This window comes from Bufo gargarizans, chromosome 3 (assembly GCF_014858855.1).
Source record: "Bufo gargarizans isolate SCDJY-AF-19 chromosome 3, ASM1485885v1, whole genome shotgun sequence".
Classification (NCBI taxonomy): domain Eukaryota; kingdom Metazoa; phylum Chordata; class Amphibia; order Anura; family Bufonidae; genus Bufo; species Bufo gargarizans.
In genome coordinates this window covers 121,001,351-121,028,549 of record NC_058082.1, presented here as the reverse complement: position 1 = coordinate 121,028,549, position 27,199 = coordinate 121,001,351, and the positions used below count along the sequence as shown (strand labels likewise).

Genomic DNA, 27,199 nt, shown 5'->3' with positions numbered 1-27,199 from the left:
ACCTAATATCTGTATTTTTATGTGAAATATCTCTGTAATTAAATGAGATCTAACGTTGAAACCACTTGATCTTACCGGATCTAACGAAGCCCTATTAGTATGCATCAAATTTTACCTGAAAATTGCATGTGGGGGGGCTAGCCCCCCCTCATTAATCACTTAATAAGTCTGCAATTATGTGAGATCTAACAAAACAACTAGTTGATCATACCTGATCTAACAAATATCTTCCAAAATAGCTAATTGTTTGGTCAATTTTTTGATAAGGGGGGCTGATGACGGGTTAGCCCCCCCTGCAAATAACTGTTAATATCTCTACCTCTGTATGAGATCTAACGCAAACAACAATTGATCTAACCTGATCTAACAAAGATCTAACCAACTGCACATATTTTGTTCAAAAATTTTGATATGGGGGGGCTAACACGGCTGAGGTCAACAACAGAAGTCTACATAGCTATAATGTAACGTCATATGGAGGCAGGGGCGTATCTATAGGGGGAGCAGAGGAGTCTGAGGGGCCCAAAGACTCTTGTGCCACATAAGAAGGCACCGGTATTAAATCAATCAATAATTTGGCATGGAGGGAGGGGGCCGTTTCAATTTTTGCCTCAGGCAGTACGAAGGCTACGTGCTGAGGGAAGGGGGGCCCAAGCTACACTCTTGCACCAGGGCCCATGAGCCTTTAACTACGCCCCTGTATGGAGGTATACATAGGCTTTTTTGGGGGGATTCAGATGAAACCAAAAATGACTGCACGTTTCATCAGCTGCCATATTACAGTCATGGAGTGATTACAACTCCACAGTACAAGCCCATAGAAACTCGCCCTGTACTGGCTCCTTTGCACATTTCTCTTCCATCTGCACAAGGACTAAGGCCTCATGCACACGGCCGTTGGCCGATCGGACGCGGAACCATTCACTTCAATGGGGCTGCAAAAGATGCGGACAGCACTCCGTGTGCTGTCTGCATCCGTTGCTCCGTTCTGCGGCCCCGCAAAAAATAAATAAAAAATAACATGTCCTATTCTTGTCAGCGCTTTGCGGACAAGAATAAGCATTTATATTGACGGCCGCACGTTCCGGAAGGCACACCGTGGCTTCAGGTTTTGGAGGATCCGCGGACTGCAAAAAAACGGAACGGTCGTGTGCATGAGGCCTAATTCTGTAAAATTCTACGGTTAAGGCTACATTCACACGTCCGCAAATGGGTCCGCATCCCTTGCTTGCGAATGCAATGCGTTTTTCACGCAGCCCCATTCACTTCTATAGGGCTAGAGCTGCGTGAAAAACTCAGAATATAGAACATACTGCGATTTTCACACAACACAGAAGTGATGCGTGAAAAACAACGCTCATGTACACAGACCCATTGAAATAATTAGTCAGGATTCAGTGAGGGTGCTATGCGTTCACGTCACGCATTGCACCCGTGCGGAAAACTAGCTTGTGTGAAAGGGGCCTAAGAGGAGGGGGAAGTCAGAACGGGACCTCTCAATGACACGCTGCAAGTTTATCGTATGGAACTCATTATGATCGATAATAACCACTAGTGGTTTTTAAAGCTGGTCAGATATATGGCATTTAAACTGGCTGCCAAAGGCATAACCAATCAGTTCCCCGATTTAGGTTATATTCACATTTCTGCTAGTGTCCCATCTATCTGAATGAAGCTTCCACAAATCCATGTTCTTGCTGCAGAAACTACCCCATTCAGAACAATGACCTGATTTTCTGTAGCAGAAATGTCTTCAACAAATCTAATGCATGTGAATTTATCCTTATAAGGCCTCATGCACACGACAGTTTTTTTTTTTCCTGTTTACGGGCCGTTTTTTGCGTTTCGTATACGGAACCATTCATTTCAATGGGTCCGCAAAAAGAAACAAAAAAACAAAAAACACACACATACGGAAATGGATCCGTATGTCTTCCGTATCCGTTCCGATTTAGCGGAACCATCTATTGAAAATTTTATGCCCAGCCCAATCTTTTCTATGTAATTACTGTATATGCCATATGGAAAAACGGAACAGAAACAGAAACGCAACGGAAACAAAAAAAAAAAAACAATTGATACGTGAAAAACGAACTGCAAAACACTGAAAAAGCCATACGGTCGTGTGCAGGAGGCCTAAGCATGAAACTGGCACAAAGTAAAAAAGCAAAAAAAAACAACAAAAACCCGAGCAGATTATACCGTAAGCACAGTGAATTAACATTTCGACAGCTTGTCTCTTGGTTTTTGATCAGTTATTGGTCATTTGCACAAAAAAACTAATAACTAACAATCAGGAAACATATTTATCTATAGTCAGCTAATGGCTTCAAGGTTAAAGCAATAAGTCTAATGCCCTAGAACAGGATCTGCAGGCGGTGGTGGCGTAAGTGAGATCTAGCCCCTGGGCTGCTTACACAACTTGGGCCCCCGTCCATCTGCCCAATGCACGCCAGATCTATATTCAGCAGCACCACCGTTTTGTGCTGCATTATCACAGATCTGTTATATGGTGCAGTTAGGGTTCATGATGGTGATTGCACAGGGCAAAGAAGTTCTGCTCCACCTCCCATTATATTGGTTTATCATGCTATGTAACCCTTCTGGGACGTATTGGATAACACTGACAGCATTATTTGGCTCACAATCACTGATGGAAACACTGACGCGTGAAACTGGTCTTACTGTTTAAAAAAACAGATTCTAAAGGGGGAAGTGGGCTGCAAGACTAAGCCTCCTGGGTTCCTCCGGTCTTCGAATTCCCACGTGATTGCAGAGCTGTCAGTCCTAACTGCTGTCAGTGCTGGTTGTATTCAGTTTCAACCACAGCCAGCAGAAGCTAACTAAAGGCAGGAAAGGAAGGGTGTGTAATGCAAGCAAGAAGCAATCCTGAATAAAAGTATGGGGACCTGATCGCACCCTCACTCTGCACTGGGTACTTCCCCCAGATACCATCCTTGGAAAAGCTGCTGGCTGCCTGCAGTGACGTCATCTAGCCTCTTCCCCCTTCTCCTTGCTGTTGGAACAGCATCGCGGTCTGCATACGACCATTTTGTGCAGGCTTTTAAGGTGGAGGGTGGCTTAGGACGGCCATGCGCCCCGGGTGGCTACTCAAGCCACCCATATTGTAATCTACCACAGACTGCAGGAAACCCTCCAAAAAAGCGACTTCGTAACTCTTAAATTGTATGTGCAAAAATGGAAGCGCAAGAACTACTTCAAGCAAAGGATTTTTACAGTAGGAAAACCAAATAAATATGTTTACATGGGTCATTATGAGGAGATACTTTTCTGCCTGTACATGATGGTGGTAGTGTCATTATGAGGAGATACTTTCCAGCCTGCACATGATGGTGGTAGTATCTGTGATGATGGTGGTGTATCAATATAGTATACAATAGCACAGCGCCATGATGTTTCGCACACACAGACACAGCCATCTAAATTCAACTGCATTTCAGGGACAGGGATGTACACTTGCCCGTCGGGAGTTTTAATCTGTTTCTAATCTGCTAATTTTCGGTTAGAAATAACTGAAATAGCACCAGGCTGGCAGCCATTTCAGTAAGAGTTTGGTTACCTAGGCAACCTGTCAGTCTGTGTGAGCTGGATGCAGGGAGCCATTTTGGTGCTCAGTTAGATAGCAGCAGCAGGGGAGAGAGCCGTGTGGTAACAGCTCTGAGGGATACCAAATGTGTGCAGGACTCTGACATAACCTAAGAGCCTAGATAATACTCATTTAGGAAAGGTATTTTTTCAATGTTAAACCCGTTTTGTTTACATTTCATGCCCTATGTCTTGTCTACCATTTTTTCTGTAAATCGTTGAAAACGCATCTTGTTGTGACTGACTTTGTTCCATTAAAAATAACTTTCTTTTTAATTGTCTGTTTCCTTTCGCTCTGAAATATGAACAGCTTGAGAACAGTGGTGTACATATAGTGGTCGCATTTGCCCCCTGGGATACCGGGCCCGGTCGCCTGCGGACCCCTGGCCCCTGCTGCAGCTGCGTCTGACTTCTATTATCTAATTTTCACTTGCGATCAGCGCCGGACCCGGGCAGGAGCGAGCACGGCGTCAATCCCGCGAGACCTGTGAATTCCTGTGGCAGGTATCGCAGTAACATGCGCGCGCTGCGCGCCTGAACTCAGACGGGATCCGGACGTGAGTGAGGACTGCCGACAGACCAGAAGACAGAAGTTCCCCTGCCCTAGACAGCGCCGCAGCAGCCTCTGACTGACTCACTAATCACTACTATGACACTCACACTGGAGTAGTTGTTGGAGTAGTAGTGAGGGCCCCCAGGCCCCCCCCCCCCACCCCTGGCAGATGCAGATGACCGGGGGGGGGGGGGGGGGGGGGGTTTGCACACTGGCACTCTGGCAGGAAAAGCCCGCCTCAGGGCACTGACTACTCGAGTAGGGGGCCCTGGCCTGAGAATAATGACCAGCAGCAGTGGGGCCCTGGGGGGCTGAATTTATTGATGGGATTGCCAGATTGGGTTCTTTGGGGCCTGGGCTGATCTGATCATCTGAGGGGTCTTTTCTTTCGGCAATTTGGCTGATGATTGATCTGGTGGGGGGTCTTTGGGCTGATCTGAGGTCTGATGGGGGCTGACTGGGGGTCTTTGGGCTGATGTGGGCAGGAAACTAAGATGTCTGTCTGTCAGACTCTGCATAGATGAGAGATGGCTGAAAGAAATCATCATGGTGGTCCTGTCTGAATGGAGAAGATGAAGAAAGAGAACATCTACTGTACATCAAAGGAGACGTCACTGGATGCAAGAGGTATGGGCGCGATATATAGGTAGGGCTGTGCATGGGTGTGGCTTGAGGGTGGGCGGGGACACAGGGGCCCCATAATCTCCTACTGCCCGTGGAAGTGCCCTTCCCGAGACCAGGCTCTGGATCCGCCACTGGGGGGTGGGGGGGGGGGGCGGCTGCGGAGGGGGCCCATGGATCAGTTTCGCACAGGGGCCCCATGGATTGTGTGTACGCCACTGCTTGAGAATCCAACTTCCTTCAGGAGAGAATTGGTATATTCCAGTGTTATGGTTAAGATTTCATTGTATGACGATTGTATACGTATGGGGACTTTCCAATCAGATGTGGGTCATCTGAGAGAAGATTATTGTGTCCAGGAAAGTGACAAATTGGTCTTTTGGTATAGCACCCAAGTGTTACAGTGCAATAGGTCATAGGCGATCGATACATATCAATCGGCAGGGAGGAAGTTGATGCTTAATTGACGGTAGATTGGCAATTACAGTATCAAAATCCCTGATCCTCAGGTTTAGTGTGGTTCTCTTTACGAACCTGGTGGCAGCAAATATAGGGTATGGGGTGTTAATGCTTTTTGATTGATTATCGGCACCCATATATTGTCACGGCCGTGTTAAGCGGACAGGCTCTTTCCGGTTACACCGGGCTTAGCTTGGCTGTGGGCACGGTTCGTGACAGTGTCATTATGTAGAGATACTTTCCAGCCTGCACATGGTGGTGGTAGTGTCATTATGAGGACATGCCTTCCTGCCTGCACATGATGGTGGTGGTAGTGGTATTGTCATTATGTGGTAATATTATTACCACTGCATTGTTATTGTAAGGTTCAATATAAAATGCAGTAAACAGCTTGGGTTGTGAAAAAGGATATGCAGTTATAAGAAGCATTCGGTTGTCTACGTTGATAATAAAAAGGATGCCACAGTTACATTTCCATTGGTTCCCATGTGGGCAAATATATGAAAACGGAGCATCCTTTTGGAAAGCATCATCTGATGTGTAATCCAATCCGCTATAGCTCTGCAGGAGTACAATAGATCTGTCATCCTATCATTGTAACCCTACCCGCTAATGATAGTGAGGTGACCTTATTGACCGTATCTCAGTCTGAGTCAGTAGTGAGGTGTTGGAAACAGCAAATATTAGACTATTTCATATATTACAGACAAGTATTAAAAAAAAAAGTAAGTGTTTACAAATTTTAAAAAATAGGCGCTTTAAAAAAACTATTTTAAAGCAACGCGTGAAAATGTTAAACCGCACAGTTGAGACTCGATGAGGAATCTTTGTTCCTGGTGTAGCAGAGTTCATGCAGATTCCTGCTGGCCCTCTGTGCTCACAGTACAATATGTTACTGCTCTGCACCTGGACTTGGCTGAAGTATCTACCTGTTCAAGATATCACACACATCCTGTTTTTAGTGGCCTTCGTTGTGTCCTGATTGTACCTGGGGAATATTACACAATGATCCATTCATCTCTCCATATGGTTCGAAAAGTTAATAATTAAATCAATTATGTCATGAAACATTAGTTAATGTGTTTCTTTATTTACAACAAGATGTTCCTTAGTCCTGCCAGATGGCAGGTTTTAGAAATATAGACATTCATTAGAATTAGACTGTGGATGACCAACTCCAAAAGTCATATAGCTAATGTGGCTGATGCTGTCTAATGTCTAGAAGGCAATTATCGGGAAAGGACCGTTCCTTCCCAATAATTGCCTGCTCATCAGTAGAGGTAAAGAACTGCTTTTAAAAGCAGCAATCTCCTCCACGGTATGGGGCTACCCAATGGCTACTGCTATCGCTCGTCCCAATTCAGATTCATTGTTTCTGGGCAGCAGGTCATTGTCCACACAGCACAATCTACTACCCAGAAACGATCATTTAATGTACTGCACAAAAGATCACTTCACTTGATTAACAAGCTTGTTGCTGATTATTTGGGTGGTCAGCAGCATATTTACACGGCAGATTATCGGTAATGAGTGTTAGGCTACTGTCACACTGGGCTTTCCGTTTGCGAGATCCGCCATGGGCTCTCAGAAGCGGTCCAAACAGATCAGTTTTGCCCTAATGCAGCGTTTTTTCTGTACACCATGTGGTGCAGAGCAAGACAGATCCTGACACACAATGTAAGTCAATGGGGACGGATCCATTTTCTCTGACACAATAGAAAACTGATCCATCCCCTATTGACTTTCAATGGTGGTCATGACAGATCAGTCATGGCTATAGAAGACATTATAGAACCGGATCCGTTCATGACGGATGCATGCTGTTGTATTATTGTAACGGAAGCGTTTTTGCAGATCTATGACGTATCCGCAAAAAACGCTAATCTGAAAGTAGCCTTAGTAGAAATGTTTGTTTCTGATAATCTATCCGAAAATTCTGCGGTGTATATGTTCTTGCTTTTTACATCTGCAGAAAGGGGAACATGAATTATGATCTATTCTGTTACTACGAACAGTTTGAAGTGCTTGTGATTGTTCTTTGGAAACTGGAGGAGAATATACATAATATTATGATGATAATTTGACATTTTACAGCTAACAGGCAACGCCCCCTGCACTGCTGTCTGCTGCTTATTGCTCTCTCCCTGGATTCTTCAGGAAAAACTTTAACCCCTTCAGCAGCACAGACTCAGGGCTGAAGGCTTTACAGATTTGGTGCAGGCAGTGAGGAGACAAATGCTAGGCACAGGAGCTGACAGACTAGAGGAGTTTTGCAGAGCATTGCACAAGAACAGGTAGGGGGAGAAGATCCTGTGTATATCAGCAGTGTCACTGTACAGCTTGGACTTGTAGTTCGACACATACAACATGCTGCTGAGCATCCTAGCAGGCAGACACGTCACTCAGGGCAGCACTTGTATTCACTCCCTTTGCAGAGCGGGGGAGGGGCACAAATATTAATGAGGAAAATCTCAGAGATTGTTTTTATTGCATGTAAACAAAGGGCCAGAAGAGAACCGGGGAAATGAGGCTGTATATATATTTTTTTTTGCCTAAAAAATGCTTAGCTTAGTTATATATTGCTGCTCAGATTTACAGTGCTATCTATTTCCATAGCATCATCATGACGGCATACAAGGAGATTGTTCATGCCCCTACAGAGGTCAGGGGGTCAGAGAAAGGTTAAATACCCCTCTCCTACCACCAACACCAGTGTTTCCTGTCCCTACAGAGGACAGTGCAGAGAAAGGTCTCCCTGTATGCAGGGAGATGAAGCTAGGAACCACAAGGACGTGTTTTTGTTTTTACCTGAGCAAAATCGCTGGCATCCTGCCATGGCGTCCCCCTGCCCTCCTGCGGTCCCAGTACTAACGCTGGCCAGGGGTATGTGGGGTATACTCGCTCCGGTTGTATCTGGGGCCTTGTCCCAGGGCGACGGCTCCCTCCTGGCCTACCGAGGCTTCAGCAGGGTTGCGCGCCCTGCGCCTGAGGCGCACATGTGTGAGGTCACGTCCGGCGCTCCGGTCCGGAAGTGACGTAGGCGGCGTTCGGTGTCCGGCCCGGCTTAAAGCCGAGGCCTCAACATTCAGTGGATGCTCTTGAGAGGTCTGGAGCCCCTCACCTGTGTCTCCTGTACTGAGAGGGTGAAAGCATCCTGCCGCGATGTCTGGGACAGAGGCATGCTCTCCTAAGGAGTCCGAACCACCACTGCCGCCATCCGCGAGTCCCCTCAGGGTGTGTTTTTTTTTTTGCTTGGTCAGGGAGTCTGATGATCCCCTTCTCCTGCAACAAGAAGGGGAGGGGGGGGGGGGGGGAGAGAAATATTTGATCCCCTGTATGAGGCTTCTGTTGGTCTTATCTGCTTATCACTAAAGATAATGCTGTGGGTCTCCTCTATCTCCATTTATGTGCAAATGTTATATTTGGGAGTTTTTTCTCAGCCTCTGGCTCCAGTGTACACCTCTCTGGATCCATACCATACTGGATCCCCCCCCCCCCCCCCCCGCCTCCATTTCCTCCTACCATCCCCTTATAGCTACCTTCTCCTCCTTTCAGGTGTCCAAAGAAACTCAAAAAAAAGGTCAAGAGATCGCTCAGATGTATCTCCTGTAATGGTAAACTTCCAGACAATTATCCCAAGAAGCTTTGCAAAAATTGTATATCAAATATTGTACGTGATGAAGCACCCTCTCTGAAGGAAGAATTTAAATCTATGATACAGGAGGAAATTCGTTCATCTCTGGCCCACCTATCCGCTAATCCCTCCGATTTACAGCAACCCAAGAGGAAGCGTGCTAGGTCACCTTCCTCTTCTGACTCTGAGGCCATAGCTGACGAGAGCGTCCACTCTGCCAGGTCATGGGAAGAGGGGGAAAGAGTTTCCGATTCGGACTGTGGATAGTGGCCGCAGATTCTATTTTTCTATGGAAGATATGTCCGACCTACTCAGAGCGGTCAGATCCACAATGGGTGTGGAGGAAGTACAGCGCACCTATTCCGTACAGAAAGAAAGGTTTAGAGGTTTAAGAGTTAAAAATAAAAATAAATAAAAATACGTGTGTTTCCCATAAACGAGAGTATTAGAGACATGGTTTTGGAGGAATGTTCAGACCCTGGAAGACGTCTGGGAGTCTCTACTTCCTTTAAAAATAGATTACCATTTGATCCCAAGGAATCCAAGATCTTCAATGAGATCCCCAAGATAGATGTTCAGGTTGCTAAGGTGAACAAGAAGACATCCCTCCCATTTGAGGATGCCTCCCAGCTCAAGGATTCCATAGATCGTAAAGCCGACAGCCTCCTCAGGAAATCTTGGGAGGCTTCTATGTTTAATATTAAAACTAACATTGCGGCTACTTCCATCGCTAGATGCATGTTTCTTTGGCTGGGAGAATTAGAAGACCATATAAAGAATAAAACGTCTAGAGAAGAAATCCTCAATTCCCTTCCTCTCTTAAAATCTGCTACTGCCTTCCTGGTGGACGCCTCGGCTGGAAAAACATTAACCCCTTCAGGAGCACAGACTCAGGGCTTAAGGCTTTACCGAGTTGGTGCAGGCAGTGAGGAAACAAATGCTAGGCACAGGAGCTGACAGACTAGAGGAGTTTTGCAGAGCATTGCACAAGAACAGGTAGGGGGAGAAGATCCTGTGTATATCAGCAGTGTCACTGTACAGCTTGGACTTGTAGTTCGACATCCTAGCAGACAGACACGTCACTCAGGGCAGCACTTGTATTCACTCCCTTTTGCAGAGTCGGTCCGATTCTCCGCCAGAGATGCGGCACTTTCCAACTCGGCCAGACGGGCACTTTGGATGAAGCGCTGATCCGGGGACAAGACTCGGACAACCCCTTCAAAATCTTTACTGTTCATTATGTTTTACAGGGTGTCTAAAAATAAATAAAAAAAAGAGATTGCTAACCCCATATCAATTACCATATGAGTGGAACACAAAAAAATAAAATATAAAAAAACTGTAGGTTTCGGCCAATGCAGAAAACCAATCATACAATCTTAGATTAAAACCTCCTGCCAACTTTACGTATTTTCTTGGATAAACGGTCTGATCTATCTAGAATGGACTGGATAGAGGCGCCACTCTGTAAAGAGAGAAAAATATAAGTTTTTCAAAATGCGGGGAAAAATTATTGATATGCTGCCAACACATATTATCGCAAAACTGAAATCCTGCTTTGGCCTCACAAGCTGATATCTGGAACAGCAGATCCTTGATTTCTTAGAGAGTTTTTGTACAATCCAATTCATATACTATCCTCCAATCATCCAATATGTACTATCCTCCTCCCCTTCTTCAGAGGAAACCTTTTTTGGGTTGAACTACCTCTGAGAACCTGCATCAGTCCACATAGGGGCCCACCTATATGGTAAGTTTGACATTTGTCTTCTCTTCATATGTAATATTGCTCTCTGTCTAGATGGACTTTTTAATAAGTTATTATATGTAATATTTTTTTTCTTCTGTCTGGATAAACTTTGCAATAAGTCATGTGTAATGTTTCATTCTGTCTCCTCCCACCTTCTTTTATTAATACCTATTCAAAAATGTAATAAAAATAGATTAAAAAAAAGTGTAACCTGTGGATGCAAGCATCTCTGCCTTACGTGAAAATCGCAGCATCTTCTATATTGTGTTTTTTTTTTCCACGCATGCCTGGTCCAATCCGGATGCAAAGTGTTTTTCACAGATGTTTGCAATTCTTAATTTTTTTTTTACACACATGACAAACGCATCAAGACTGATAGCACCTGCGTGAAAAAAACGGAACCACTGAACGCAATCGCAGGAAAAACTGACTGAACTTGCGTGCAAAACCATGAGTTCTTTTCCTTGAAGAGATCCGGACACAATCGGTATAATTCGTGTGAAAAGTACTTAAGGACCTGCAGTTATGTGACCGGGTTACGAAGGTCCTCAGTTCACAGCAAGAGAAGAAAGACATGTGCAGGGCTGAAACGCAGAGATCCAGAGTTTGCAGAGTCCGGTGGTGTGAAATGACCACTGATCAGTCTTGCACCCAAACAGAAAACTGGAACTGGAAGAGAGGGCCCAGAATAGTGTCACAGAAAGAGACAGCCTCAGAGCAGAACTGTACAAGGCGAGTCGGCCTCAGACCCATGGTCTATGGAGCGCCAGGAGTGAATGTGAGTACAGCACCTGTGCAGGAACCAAGTGCGGATGGGTGCCAGAAATGCTGTGCTGTGAACACGGGCACCTGGTATATTAAACTACACATTTATGGAAGTACAGAGACTGACTCCAGAATTGTATTAAGTGTCAGCAACACGTGGCTGGTTGACAATGGTATTAGGACTGCCTGCTATAGACACTGTCAGTCCACATATACAGTAGCTCTTACAGCAAAGCAACATTTCTCATTGCACTTTCTGCCTCAATGTCATTGTTGCCACCGACCTGCACATTACAAATATGCAATCCCTTTAAAGGGGTTTTCTCAGGAAAGGTCATCAATGTCCAATTGGTGGGGATCCGACTCCCAGCACCTCCACCGATCAGCTGTTGGTAGAGGTTGTGGCACTCTGGTGGGCACCACTACCTCTTCCTCAGTGTGGTCACGTTCATTGGTCACATGCCCCATTTGCAGCTCACTTCTATCGGACCTGTGCTGCAATACCAAGCAAAGCCGCTATACAGTGTACAGTACTGTGCTTGGTAAGCTGTGAGAAGGCTGCGACGCTCACCGGAGCACTGTGGTCTCTTCAAACAGAGCATCAGTTGGGGTGACAGGTGTCGGACCCCCACCGATCAGATATTGATGACCTATCCTGAGGAAGGGCCATCAGTATAGAACTCCCGGAAAACACCTTTAAGATATTCAGTCCCAAATGTGGCATCTTTCTCATACCAACCTCATCTGCTATATGTTATTTTTATTCTTCCATTTAGCAAACACTGAATAATCGCTATACTGTAATTGTATTTACCGCCATACTTTTCCATCTTTCCATGTACAAGGTGCACTACATACCTGCATTTTTTTATGCTTCATAAATAACATTTTCACTGTTCCCATTCATATAAATGATCAGGCAACAGGTACGTTTTTACAACTGCCCTGAAAAAGATTTGCTTTGAATTTCGTCTGGCGAATACTTACGTATCCTGCATGGAATGTGCTAAATAAACAGCTTTATTGGGTCTGGTTTTTCTCCTCTCTTAACTGGTAATATCTCCTCATACTTCAAGTTTAACCCTTATGTGTTTAGGATTTTCTCAAATCAAGGTCCCAACAAATACTTTAAAGGCTGACTTTAAAATATACAAATAGGATCGTGTACGATCAAAGAGTTTCCTGTCGCATGAATCAAATACGAATAATATATATATATATATATATATATATATATATATATATATATATATATATATATATGCAATTTTAGAGGGGTTTTCTGGGACTGTAAAATTAATAGCTATCTTAAGGTTATAATATTGAGATATGATTGGTGGGGTCAGACCCCCAGCAATCAGCTGAATGCAGGGTCATAGCACTGCCCCCTTTATTCTTTACCAGGCACAGAGGCGTACATTTTTTAGTGACTGTGTCAGGTATCAAAACGCACAGCAACTTATGATGTAAAAAACTTACACAGTACATAAAAATCCCTTTCTAACAAAGCTAGAACCAGCCCTGTACCTCACATGGGTCCAGAGATCTCCACATTCATTGTTCCAATAGCTCTGCTAGATTATCTTCAGCGTGGCAGCTCACAGGCGTGTCCTTTCTGCTGCAGCTCTCTCCCTGTAACAAACGCTGGGTTCACACCTGAGAGTACTCTGTATGCGCGAATTTAGCGGGCGTGTTCATACGCGGCTCCGGAAACAAGCAAATGCCCATTGTCATGCGTTCCCGGAAGTCTATGTGCGGGAACGCGCGACATTACGCCCCAAAGAAGCTTCTGTACTTCTTGGGGCGTTTTACAGCGCATTTGTACGCGCTGTAAAACGCTCAGGTGAGAACCATGCCCATAGGGAATCATTGGTTCTTGCCTGTTGAGCGTTTTACACCGCATAGGAATGCGCTGTAAAACGCTCAGGTGTGAACCCAGCCTAAGGGTCCATTCACACGTCCTGTTTTTTTTCATCCTGAAAAACGGTCCGTTTTTTGCAGATCCGTTGTTCCTGAAAATGTTTCCGTATGTCATCCGTTTTTTGCGGATCCGCAAAAAACGGAAGCATGTATACATTTCAATAATCAAATAAAGTTGTTTGGATTTCTTTGAAAAAAAATTGAAAAAATAAAAAATAAAAAATATTTGTTATGTGTTTCCAGGAACGGAATCCGCAAAAAACGGATGACATACGGAATGACATCCGAATGTCATCCGTTTTTTGCGGATCCATTGACTTTGTATTGTACCAGGATCCGATTTTTCAGGACAAGAATAGGACATGTTTTATATTTAAACGGACATGCGGAACGGAACAACGGAAACGGACAGCACACATTGTGCTGTCCGATTTTTTCCAGGACCCATTGAAAATGAATGGGTCCAGATCTGGTCCTGATCTGTTCCTGAAAAAACGGAACAGATCAGGAAAGAAAAAACGGACGTGTGAATGGACCCTGTCACAGCTTCTAACAGAACATATGGCTGGTGGCAGTTGAAGATTTAAACCAAGCTCGTTTGACCAGCTCAGTGAGATGGGGGAAAAAAAAAAATAAGGAAAAGAACAAACCGCAGGTGGCGCTATACAGATACATTTTATTGGATAACTCACTGGCTATACTAAATTGTTAATTACATGCAATTACAAAAGTATTCAGATCCTGGTGGTGGTTTGAAAAATGTAGAATATGTTTCGTAGAGGTTCAGGAAGACTACGTTACCTGACATTATGAAAGTCTGGTTGCTATTTAGGACCACTATGTAGCACTCGTTATGCAGCACATATTATAATGCCACAATTGCACAATGTTATTAATGTGATAAGTCCATTGGTCAGTACTGGACAATATGGGGTCTTGGTGATACTGTACTATTTAATACTATGATTTAGTCTGACAGATATTGCTTAATTGTCTGCTATAACAGAATCAATGTAATTTATATGGGAGTAACATATGTATTGTCTTATACAGAAGTATTTATTTATTGTCTTAGGCTACTTTCACATTAGCGGCAGCCGTCTTTCGCAGGCTATTCCAGCGGGTGAACAGCTTGCCGGATAGGTGCTGCCGCTCGTGCACGCGTGCCGCCGGAGGTCCGCTCCGGCCCCATTGACTATAATGGGGGCGGGCCAGAGTTCTGGCCACACACAGATATATGGATCAATACACAGCACGATAACTGAACATTTCATCCGCTGCCATGAGCGGCTTTGACATTTATTTTCTTTAAGTCTTTTCAAGATTTTGCACTTGACAGCAGTAAATCCGAATGAAAAATGTAATATACTGTAGCTCAAAGCCTTTTCAATGCGGCCAGGCTGAAATGTCAGCTCCAGTTATAGACAGAGCCAGGTGACCCTCAGATGATTCACAATGTATAGATATCCTTTTCATAGGTTGTTTAGAAGCTGCGTACGTTGTGCTGTACGCATGTTTTGCAGCTCCTCTGAAGTGAATGGGTCCGCATCCAATCCTCAAAGATTTTGGATTGGGTGTGGACAAAAAACATGGTCATGTGCATGAGCCCTTACAAGAAACAGAGCTGCTTTTTTCCACACTTGTTCATGGGTTGTGTCGTAGTTTGTAGCTCAGCTTCATAGATTGTAAGCTCTTGCGAGCAGGGGCCCTCATTCCTCTGTCTGTTGCTATGTTATTTATGACTGTTTGTACATGAACCCCTGAATTGTAAGGCGCTGCAGAATATGTTGGCGCTATATAAATAAAGATTATTATTATTGAAGGGAATGAGGCTGAGCTGCATTACTATGCACAAACCACTGACAGGTGAGGCACTGTTTTTGGAAGAAAGCAGCCATGTTTTTTCTAATTCTATACTACCCCTCTAAATAGGTCTTGTACATAATAGTGTCAGCTGAACAATCCCTGACTTCCCAAATAAACATGAATGTACTGTGCTGTATGAACATGACTAAGCTATTAGGTCACATGTCTGACAGCAGACTAAATATATACTGTAAGGCCCCTTTCCCACGGGCGTCCCGGATTTGCTCCGGATGCGTCGCATGTGCATTGCGGGAAAACCGCGCGAGTAGGCACGCAATTGCAGTCAGTTTTGACTGCGATTGCATTCCGATGTTCAGTTTTTTCCGCGCGAGTGCAATGCGTTTTGCACGCGAGTGAGAAAAAACTGTAGTACCCAGACCCGAACTTCTTCACTGAAATTCAGGTTTGGGTTAGGTGTTCTATTCATTTTATTACTTTCCTTTATAACATGGTTATAAAGGAAAATAATAGCATTCCTAATACATAATGCATACTATAATAGGGCTGGAGGGGTTAAAAAACAAAAATGAAATCTATATTCATTCAGCAGGACCTGTGCTGACGTCAAAGGTCCTTTTGCAGGTCCTGGGTTAAAAAAATGTAACCCTCAATCCACATTAGGCCTCATGCATACGACAATTGTTTTGGCAAATACGGTGGCTCGGATGCGGACCCATTCACTTCAATGGAGCCGCAAAAGATGCGGACAGTACTTCCTGGGTCCCGCTAAAAAAATAAAACATGTCCGATTCTTGTCTGCACTTAGCGGGCAAGAATAGGCATTTATATTGAGTGTGCATGAGGCCTTATAGTAAGCATTCTGTATTAAGAATGTTATTATTTTCCTGGGGTTGCTTTTATCCCGATCATCTCCTAGCAACAATGCGTGAAAAATCGCACCACATCCGCACTTGCTTGCGGATGCTTGCGATTTTCACGCATCCCCATTCACTTCTATGGGGCCTGCGTTGCGTTAAAAAACGCTGAATATAGAACATGCTGCAATTTTCACGCAACGCACAAGTGATAAAAATCACCGATACACAGCCCCATTGAAGTGAATGGGTCCAGATTCAGTGCGGGTGCAATGTGTTCACCTCACGCATTCACCCGCACGGAATTCTCACCCGTGTGAAAGGGGCCTAAATGTCAGTTTCCAAAGGCAATAAGAAGATTTTTTATTTTTTTAAGCAGATATGGATATTAAATTAGTTGTCCAAGGAAAGGTCATCTATATCAGATAGGCAACCCCTTAATGATCAGCATGTTTTGGGCAATAACGAACAAGCCCTTTTTTTTCCTGTTAATATAGCTGAATGATGGTTTGTTTTAATAGTGCCATTTTGGGGTAACATACTGTATATTACTGATGAACTTTTCTGGGAATTTTTAGGTTATTTATTTTCGGCGTTCATTTTTCATCAAAAATATCATGATAACTTTACTCTCTGGGTCAGTACAATTACAGCAATTCCAAATACATATAATTTTTTTTATGTTCTACAACTTTTGCACAATAAACCTTTTTTAACCCCTTCAGGGCCATTTTCTGTTTTAACTCCCCGTCTTCCCAAAGCCATAACTTTTTTAATTTTCCATTCACCATGTGGGATAAATTACATGATAATTGTGTAGCGCGGGTCTTTACGGATGCAGCGATACCAAATATGCGGAGGAGATTTTATTTTTGCAATTTTTTCCATTGAAAAGCATTTTTTTCTATGGTAACATTTTTACGGCTCGGATGCGGTCCCAAATAACTTCAATAGGGCCACAAAAGATGCGAACAGCACTCCGTGTGCTGTCCGCATCCGTTGCACCACTCCGTGGCCCCGCAAAAAAAAAAAAATAGCATGTCCTATTCTTGTCCGTTTTGCGGACAAGAATAGGCATTTCTACAATGGGCCGCTCATTCCGTTCTGCAAATTGCGGAAGGCACACGGACGACTTCCATTTTTTGCGGCAAGGTCGTGTGCATGCAACCTTACTCGCAATTCATAGCGGGGAGTTCATAGCAGGGATCCGCCATCTCCGGCACTCCAGCTGTTCTGAAATTAAAACTCCCAGAGTGCTCTATTCACTTAGGCCTCTTTCACACGAACGTAAAGGCTGTTTCACACAAGCGGATGCCGTGCGTGACATCCGCTGCGTGAATGACAGCCAAGACCCGATGCGGATAGCAGAAACACGGAGCATTAACATGATTGATAATGCTCCGTGCCTCTCTGGGATCTCTTTACTATGAAATCACTGTGACAACTTTATCTCACTGTGATTTCGTAGTAAAGAGATCACAGAGAGGCACGGAGCATTATCAGTCATGTTAATGCTCCGTGTTTCTGCTGTCCGCATCGGGTCTTGGCTGTCATTCACGCAGCGGATGTCACGCATGGCATCCGCTCGTGTGAAACAGCCCTAAGGGCTCCGTGCCCGTGCTGCGGACCGCAAACTGCGGTCCGCAATGCACAGGCACCGACCGTGAGGCAGCCGCATGCGGATTGCAGATACATTAACTTGAATGGGGTCTGCAATCTGTCCGCTCCACAAAAAGATAGAACTTGTTCTATCTTTTTGCGGAATGGAAGCACGGAACGGAACACCACAGAAGAACTCCGTAGTGCTTCTGTGGGGTTCTGTTTCCCACTGCATCTCCGGATTTGTGGACCCATTCAAGCGAATGGATCCGCATCCGTGATGAGGAGTGCACACGGCTGGTGACCTGTGTATTGCGGAACCGCCGCATGCGACCCGCAGCATGGGCACGGAGTCCTTATGTTCGTGTGAAAACGGCCTTATGTGGGAGTTACAAGAACAGCCGAGTAACTTTGCATGCTGGGAGTTGTAGTTTCACAGCAGCTGGAGTGCCTAAGGTTGCTGATCCCTGGTTTATAAGAGTGACTACAGAGTACTGCCTTTTTCCACAATACTGACAGTCTTTTAATCCCAGACATGGATGAAAGATGACAACATGAACACTCACATGGCATCACACAGATATTCCTTTGTAGTATTACTTGCTAGTACATGCCATTGCAATTGTAAGCCACAGCAGAGAAGAAATCTGATGCACACTGGATATTCCGTAGATTTTATTGGTGACAGATATAAGCCGTGTCTCAGATGGTTCTACTGAGGCCTCATGCACACGGCTGTGCCGTTTTTTTGCAGTCCGCAAACCGCGGATCCACAAAAAACGGAAGCCGCCCGTGTTGCCTTCCGCAATTTGCGGAACGGAACGGGCGACGGCAATATAAATGCCTATTCTTGTCCGCAAAGCGCGGACAAGAATTGGACATGTTATATTTTTTTAGCGGGGCTGCGGAACGGGGCCACGGATGCGGACAGCACATGGAGTGCTGTCTGCATCTTTTGCGGCCCTATTGAAGTGAATGGGTCCGCATCGCGGCTCGGATGTGGACCCAAACAACGGTCGTGTGCATGAGTCCTAAGTCTGCTGACTAGAGAAACTCAGATGCTTTATATTATGTTGTGTCCTTAAAGGGCTTCTGTCAGCCCACTAAACCCTTTTTTTTTTTTCCGTTAATATTAATCCCTACACTGCAAGCTAAATATTCATTTTCGTTCAGTAGATATTGTTAAAAATCAAGTTTTATAATATGTAAATTACCTTGCTACCAGCAAGTAGGGCGGCTACTTGCTGGTAGCAGCCGCATCCTCCTCTCATCATGACGCCCCCTCCGCCGTTTGATTGACAGGGCCAGGGAACGGGTTCGTTCTCTGCTGGCCCTGTTCGAATTCAAAATATCGCGCCTGCGCCGTACCTTTCTTTAATCGGTGCAGGCGCACTGAGAGGTGGCCTCTCTCCCGGCCGCTCCATCCTCAATGCGCCTGCGTCGGGTGTAGATGTGACGTCATCGGCGCAGGCGCATTGAGGATGGAGCGGCCGACAGAGCGGCCGCCTCTCAGTGCGCCTGCGTCGATGACGTCACATCCACACCCGGCGCAGGCGCATTGAGGATGGAGCGGCCGGGAGAGAGGCCGCCTCTCAGTGCGCCTGCACCGATTAAAGAAAGGTACGGCGCAGGCGCGATATTTTGAATTAGAACAGGGCCAGCAGAGAACGAACCCGTTCCCTGGCCCTGTCAATCAAACGGCGGAGGGGGCGTCATGATGAGAGGAGGATGCGGCTGCTACCAGCAAGTAGCCGCCCTACTTGCTGGTAGCAAGGTAATTTACATATTATAAAACTTGATTTTTAACAATATCTACTGAACGAAAATGAATATTTAGCATATGTACAGGGAGCTTGCAGTGTAGGGATTATTATTAACCCCAAAAAAAAAAAAAGGGTTTAGTGGGCTTTAGAAGTATAACTACGCCACAAGTGACCCCATTTTGGAAAGAAGACACCCCAAGGTATTCCGTGAGGGGCATGGCGAGTTCCTAGAATTTTTTATTTTTTGTCACAAGTTAGCGGAAAATGATGATTTTTTTTTTCTTTCTCTTTTTTCCTTACAAAGTCTCATATTCCACTAACTTGCGACAAAAAATAAATAATTCTAGGAACTCGCCATGCCCCTCATGGAATACCTTTGGGGTGTCTTCTTTCCAAAATGGGGTCATTTGTGGCGTAGTTATACTGCCCTGGCAATTTAGGGGCCCAAATGTGTGAGAAGTACTTTGCAATCAAAATCTGTAAAAAATGACCGGTGAAATCCGAAAGGTGCACTTTGGAATATGTGCCCCTTTGCCCACCTTGGCATCAAAAAAGTGTCACACATCTGGTATCGCCGTACTCAGGAGAAGTTGGGGAATGTGTTTTGGGGTGTCATTTTACATATACCCATGCTGGGTGAGAGAAATATCTTGGCAAAAGACAACTTTTCCCATTTTTTTATACAAAGTTGGCATTTGACCAAGATATTTTTCTCACCCAGCATGGGTATATGTAAAATGACACCCCAAAACACATTGCCCAACTTCTTCTGAGTACGGCGATACCAGATGTGTCACACTTTTTTGCTGCCAAGGTGGGCAAAGGGGCACATATTCCAAAGTGCACCTTTCGGATTTCACCGGTCATTTTTTACAGATTTTGATTGCAAAGTACTTCTCACACATTTGGGCCCCTAAATTGCCAGGGCAGTATAACTACGCCACAAATGACCCCATTTTGGAAAGAAGACACCCCAAGGTATTCCGTGAGGGGCATGGCGAGTTCCTAGAATTTTTTATTTTTTGTCGCAAGTTAGTGGAATATGAGACTTTGTAAGAAAAAATAAAAAAAATAAAATCATCATCATCATTTTCCGCTAACTTGTGACAAAAAATAAAAAGTTCTATGAACTCACTATGCCCATCAGCGAATACCTTAGGGTGTCTACTTTCCGAAATGGGGTCACTTGTGGCGTAGTTATACTGCCCTGGCAATTTAGGGGCCCAAATGTGTAAGAAGTACCTTGCAATCAAAATGTGTAAAAAATGGCCTGCGAAATCCGAAAGGTGCACTTTGGAATATGTGCCCCTTTGCCCACCTTGGCTGCAAAAAAGTGTCACACATGTGGTATCGCCGTACTCAGGAGAAGTTGGGCAATGTGTTTTGGGGGGTCATTTTACATATACCCATGCTGGGTGAGAGAAATATCTTGGCAAAAGACAACTTTTCCCATTTTTTTTATACAAAGTTGATATTTTTCTCACCCAGCATGGGTATATGTAAAATGACACCCCAAAACACATTCCCCAACTTCTCCTGAGTACGGCGATACCACATGTGTGACACTTTTTTGCAGCCTAGATGCGCAAAGGGGCCCAAATTCCTTTTAGGAGGGCATTTTTAGACATTTGGATCCCAGACTTCTTCTCACACTTTCGGGCCCCTAAAAAGCCAGGGCAGTATAAATACCCCACATGTGACCCCACTTTGGAAAGAAGACACCCCAAGGTATTCAATGAGGGGCATGGCGAGTTCCTAGAATTTTTATTTTTTTGCATAAGTTAGCGGATATTGATTTTTTTTTTGTTTTTTTCTCACAAAGTCTCACTTTCCGCTAACTTAGGACAAAAATTTAAATCTTTCATGGACTCAATATGCCCCTCACGGAATACCTTGGGGTGTCTTCTTTCCGAAATGGGGTCACATGTGGGGTATTTATACTGCCCTGGCTTTTTAGGGGCCCTAAAGCGTGAGAAGAAGTCTGGAATATAAATGTCTAAAAATGTTTACGCATTTGGATTCCTGTGAGGGGTATGGTGCGTCCATGTGAGATTTTATTTTTTGACACAAGTTAGTAGAATATGAGACTTTGTAAGAAAAAACAAAAACAAACAAAAAATTTCCGCTAACTTGCGCCAAAAAAAATGTCTGAATGGAGCCTTACCAGGGGGGGGGGGGGGGGGTGATCAATGACAGGGGGGTGATCAATGACAGGGGGGTGATCACCCATATAGACTCCCTGATCACCCCCCTGTCATTGATCACCCCCCTGTAAGGCTCCATTCAGACATCCGCATGATTTTTACGGATCCATGGATAGGATCCACAAAACACATGCGGACATCTGAATGGAGCCTTACAGGGGGGTTATCAATGACAGGGGGTGATCAGGGTGATTACCCCCCTGTCACTGATCACCCCCCCTGTAAGGCTCCATTCAGACATCCGCATGATTTTTTACGGATCCATGGATACATGGATCGGATCCACAAAACGCATGCGGACGTCTGAATGGAGCCTTACAGGGGGGTTATCAATGACAGGGGGTGATCAGGGTGATCACCCCCCTGTCACTGATCACCCCTCCTGTAAGGCTCCATTCAGACATCCGCATGATTTTTTACGGATCCATGGATACATGGATCGGATCCACAAAACGCATGCGGACGTCTGAATGGAGCCTTACAGGGGGGTTATCAATGACAGGGGGTGATCAGGGTGATCACCCCCCTGTCACTGATCACCCCCCCTGGAATTCTTAGCTAACCCGAACCTTGTACGCCTGAACCTGAAACACAAGTTCGCTCATCCCTAGTTATGACCAATCCAGCGGCGGTGGCCATGCTTGCACACTATAGGAAAAGGTGCTGACCCCTCTGGTGGCCGGGACCACGGGAGGGCACATAGGGCATTGCTTTTTCTATAGTGTGCAAGCACGGCCACCCCTGCTGGATTACAGGGTGGTCGTAACCACTGGATACCAGCAGTGTTTAATGTGATGGAAAAATGGATCAAGCTAGCATAGGAGGCAATATGGACAATCACAATACATTAGTACGCGCCTTGTATTAGCTTTCTTTACATGATAAATGCTACTTGCTCAAGTGACACAACCGCTTTAACATAACTTTCAACCTAGCAAAGCAAACAGACTGTATAAATCGCTATTATCTAATATACAGGGTCATTTATTATAGTGGTTTGCCCCTATTTTGATCCAATTGTTCCTTGTTTGCACAGACTAATTGGGAGGATTTATTAAACTGGTGTGAAGTAGAACTGGCTTAGTTGCCCATAGCAACCAATCAGATTCCTCCTTTCATTTTCCAAGCTTTAAAAAAAATTAAAGGTGGAATCTGATTGGTTGCTATGGGCAACTAAGCCAGTTCTACTTCACACCAGTTTTGATAAATCCCATCCCCCCCCCCCCCCCCCTTTGTTTTAGCCACAATTACTAATCATCCTGCGCCTGTTTTGGAGTCTTTTTAGACTCGTCAGACAGTTTCATGGTGTGTCTAATTAAATTGTCCCATCGTCTGGTAGACGTGCACCTTTTCACAAACAAAAAATGTGTATATGGCTGTGATTTATATTTAATATGCAACTTTCCACTGTACATTTCCACCTAATTCGGGAGCCAACCAACGAGTAGTCTAATTGTACACGATCCACCCTGTGCGACTTCTTATAAGGGCTCATTCACACGACCGTGGTTTGGTTCCCCATCGGACTCGGGTGGGGACCTATTCACTTCAATGGGGCCGCAAAAGATGCAGACAGCACTCCGTGTGCTGTCTGCATCCGTTACTCCGTTCCGTGGCCCCACAAAAATTATGAGTCATGTCCTATTCTTGCCCGTTTTGCGGACAAGAATAGGCATTTCTATAAAGGGCCGTCCGTTCCGCAAATTGCGGAAGACACACGCGCAGGACCGCAAAATACAGCATGTTCGTGTGAACAAGCCCTAAATAGGGATGAGCGAACTTATGTTTCAAGTTTGGCGTACAAGGTTCGGGTTAGTTATGGTCCATGATAACGGAATTCTTAACTAACCCGAACCTTGTACGCCGAACTTGAAACACAAGTTCGCTCATCCCTAGTTCTAAATACTATGCAAAACACTGACAGGCTAGTCCACTGCCTTGGTCTAATTGCACTCTGCAAAACAGACGCACATGATAAACCACCCCCATTGACTAGGTAGCTGACTGAAATAAAATACAAAGCAAAAAATAAATAATCAATAAATAAATATGTCAAACCATAAAAATAAATTTAAAATTATTCCTTTACGACCCTGGATCCTAATAAGCTGAAGGTGACCCTCAACAAGGATTTGCTAGTTGGATCAGCTTCTGGCATAGGTTACAGGGATTGTCTCACTTTAGTAAACAGCATTTATCATGTAGAGAAAGTTAATGTATTGTGATTGTCCATATTGCTTCCTTTGCTGGCTGGATTCATTTTTTCCATCGCATTAGGCCTCTTTCACACGAAGGATACTGATTAGGTCCGGATGCGTTCACGGTGCGTTCCGTGAGACTCGCACCATTTTGCAAGCAAGTTCAGTCAGTTTTGTCTGTGATTGCGTCCAGTTTTTTCCGCGCAGGTGCAATGCGTTTTGATGCGTCTTTCAAGCGCGTGTTAGAAAACGGAAGGTTTACAAACAACATCTCTTAACAACCATCAGTGAAAAACGCATTGCACCCGCACTTGCTTGCTTTTTTTTTTTTTTTTACTGAGGACCCATTCATTTCTATGAGGCCAGGGCTGCGTGAAAAACGCAGAATATAGAACATGCTGCGTTTTTCACGCCAACGCAGAACTGATGCGTGAAAAAAAAATTACAGACCCACTGAAACAAATGGGTCAGGATTTAGTGCGGGTGCTATGCGTTCACGTCACGCATTGCATCCGCGCAGAAAACTCGCTCGTGTGAAAGGGACCTTATGCACTGCTTGTATCCAGGGGTTACGGCCACCGCTGCAGCACAGATTCGCTCCTGTGGTCCCTTTTCCTATACTGTGCAAGCACGACCACCATTGCAGGGTGGTCGTTACCCCTGGATACAAGCAGTGCATAATGTGATGAAAAAAATAAATAAAATGAATCAAGCCAACAAAGGAAGCAATATGGACAATCACAATACATTAGGAAGTGCTTTGTACTAACTTTCTCTACATGATAAATGCCATTTGCTGAAGCGAGACGACTCCTTTAAGCTTTTCATGATGGGTATTAACAAAAGTAAAAAGAAAATAGATGTAAAAACCTGAACATGCTTCCACGTCTACTTACGCCTCTTTGTTGGCTTGGGACATCCCATCAGATGTGCCAGACTTGTGCTCCCCAAAGTGACGGCGTGGGACATGCTTTTTCACAGCAGGGGAAGCAAACATGCGTGGCAGAACTCTCAGGTTGCTCCGTAGTCTCCATCTCAGAAGGAACATTGCTGTCTGGACAAGTTACAAGGCAGGCTTCAGGTTCGCAGGCAACCGATGAATAACCGAGACGAAGTTCTGATGACAAAACGTCAGATAGAAATCTACTAACAGCCCACGAGGGCCTGACGCTCCTAGTGTCGAATGTCCGGCAAAACTGATCCAGCAGGTTAGAGAAGTATCTGTAGGAAACGCTCCACAGTCAATTAGAGAATCACATCAAATATTCAAGAGCCTGAAAGCACACGCCAGCCCTCAGCTAAGCTTAGTGATGAATGCAACCGGGTGACCGGGGTAGACTTCTGCAAGAAGCGTGTCTCATTCACAAGAGGACATTTTCACGGCGAGACATTGCTCACCAGCAGGAGATCCTTTCTAGTAGCTTCTACAGTTTTGACATATGTCATCACCTGTGGGGAAGCTGTCACAAAACCCAAGAGACACAGCCCCTTTAAGGAACCTCCGGCTGCTGCGTTGTATCTATTTCAAGCCTCTTGCAAAGGCCTCTCCTCCACCCAATCAGACAGGCCTAGAGGTGGGACCCAGCTAGCAGAAGCTCATGGAGGGCAGGAAATGGAAACTGTTATCTTATTTCTAAACCCCACACACCCACTAGATGTGCTTTATCATGTGCCTCCACTGCTGGGAGCTTTCATTCTGAGTAAGCCCTGCGTCTCACCGTAGACTGTGCTGTCCACGCCACCGGTATTGCGGATGTGGATTGCTTCATGAGTTTATATTACATTGCTGGAAGGAAGTCACGTATTCCGAAGCAACGCACTCCATATAATTCACAATAACGACGACTCTATGAGCTGACACCACACGGATGAATCACATCCACTGGAATGTCGCTATACGTGTGTCTAATAATAGGGGTACAAATATTAAACTGCCATTTTATCACGAGGGGTTAGGCCCCTTTCACACGAGCGAGTTTTCTGCGCGGGTGCAATGTGTGACGTGAATGCATAGCACCCGCACTGAATCTGGACCCATTCATTTCAACGGGTCTGTGTACGCGGGGGTTGTTTTTCACGCATCACTTGTCCGTTGTGTGAAAATCGCAGCATGTTCTATATTCTGTGTTTTTCACGCATAGAAGTGCATGGGGCTGCGTGAAAAATGCATTGCATCCAGAAGCAAGTGCGGGTGCGATACGTTTTTCACTGTTGGTTGCTAAGAGATGTTGTTTGTAAACCTTCCGTTTTTTATCCCACGGGGAAAAACGCATCAAAACGCATTGCATCTGCGTGGAAAAAACTGAACTACTGAACGCAATCGCAGACAAAACTGACTGGACCTGCTTGCAAAATGGTGCGAGTTTTCGTGACCGCATCCGGACCTAATCCGTCACGCTCGTCTGCACACATAAAATGGTTTCAGGTAATATCAAACCTTTAGGCCTCTTTCACACGAGCATGTCCGGATTAGGTCCGGATGCGTCCCGGTGCATTGCGGCAAACCCGCGCGATTAGGTACGCAATTGCAGTCAGTTTTGACTGCGATTGCGTTCCGTTGTTCAGTTTTTATCGCGCAGGTGCAATGTGTTTTGCACGCGCGTGATAATAAACCGACTGTGGTTCCCAGACCCGAACTTCTTCACAGAAGTTCGGGTTTGGGTTCAGTGCTGTGTAGATTGTATTATTTTCCCTTATAATAAAAAAAAAAAATATTTTAACTCACCTTAAAGGGACACTGACAGGCCCAACAAGCATATTTAGGTATCTATATGGCAGTACAGGTCTTCGAAGGGGTATTAAAATCATCTAAGTATCCCCCCTGTCCACATTCTAAATACAGTAAACTGAAGTTTTATAACTTGCTTGAACCGTCTTCAATCTGCCCAAGGGGCGGCGTTTCACCTCCACTTGCGCCCAGCCAGCCGCTCCCAACTGCCAGTTTTGAAACGCCGCCCAGCTCATCAATATTCACTTTGCTGGGCGGCTTCTGCTGTCCCCGCTCTGAAGCGCTGCGCTGAACAGTGCCCGGCGCATGCGCCGGATCTTGTGAAGTCCGGTACAGTAAGCGCCGCCCAGCTCATCAATATTCACTTCGCTGGGCGGCTACTACTGTCCCCGACTTCACAAGATCCGGCGCATGCGCCGGGCACTGTTCAGCACATCATCAAAGGTCCTTTTCCTGTGCACAGCAAAGAAGAAGACAGAAGAGAAGCCGGGCTGAGCGATCAAGTGGATAAAGGTGAGTTATATATATATATATATATATATATATTTTTTTTTTTTTTTTTTTTTTAACCCCTCCAGCCCTATTGTACTAAGCATTCTGTATTAAGAATGCTATTATTTCCCCTTATAACCCTGTTATAAGGGAAAATAATACAATCTACACAACCTTGAACCCAAACCTGAACTTTTGTGAAGAAGTTTGGGTCTGGGTACCACAT

At 44.9% G+C, this 27,199-nt stretch overlaps 1 protein-coding gene across 1 annotated transcript in view; it reads right to left on the bottom strand.

Annotated features, from left to right (window-relative positions):
- Nucleotides 1-25,386, bottom strand: part of GLS2 (glutaminase 2) — a 90,808-nt gene extending 65,422 nt beyond the window's left edge. Inside the window, exon 1 of the mRNA XM_044288347.1 lies at nucleotides 24,650-25,386. Coding sequence (XP_044144282.1) covers nucleotides 24,650-24,801 — 152 coding nt within the window. The 5' untranslated portion in view covers nucleotides 24,802-25,386. The remainder of the gene's footprint in view (nucleotides 1-24,649) is intronic.
- Nucleotides 25,387-27,199: the final 1,813 nt, after the last annotated feature.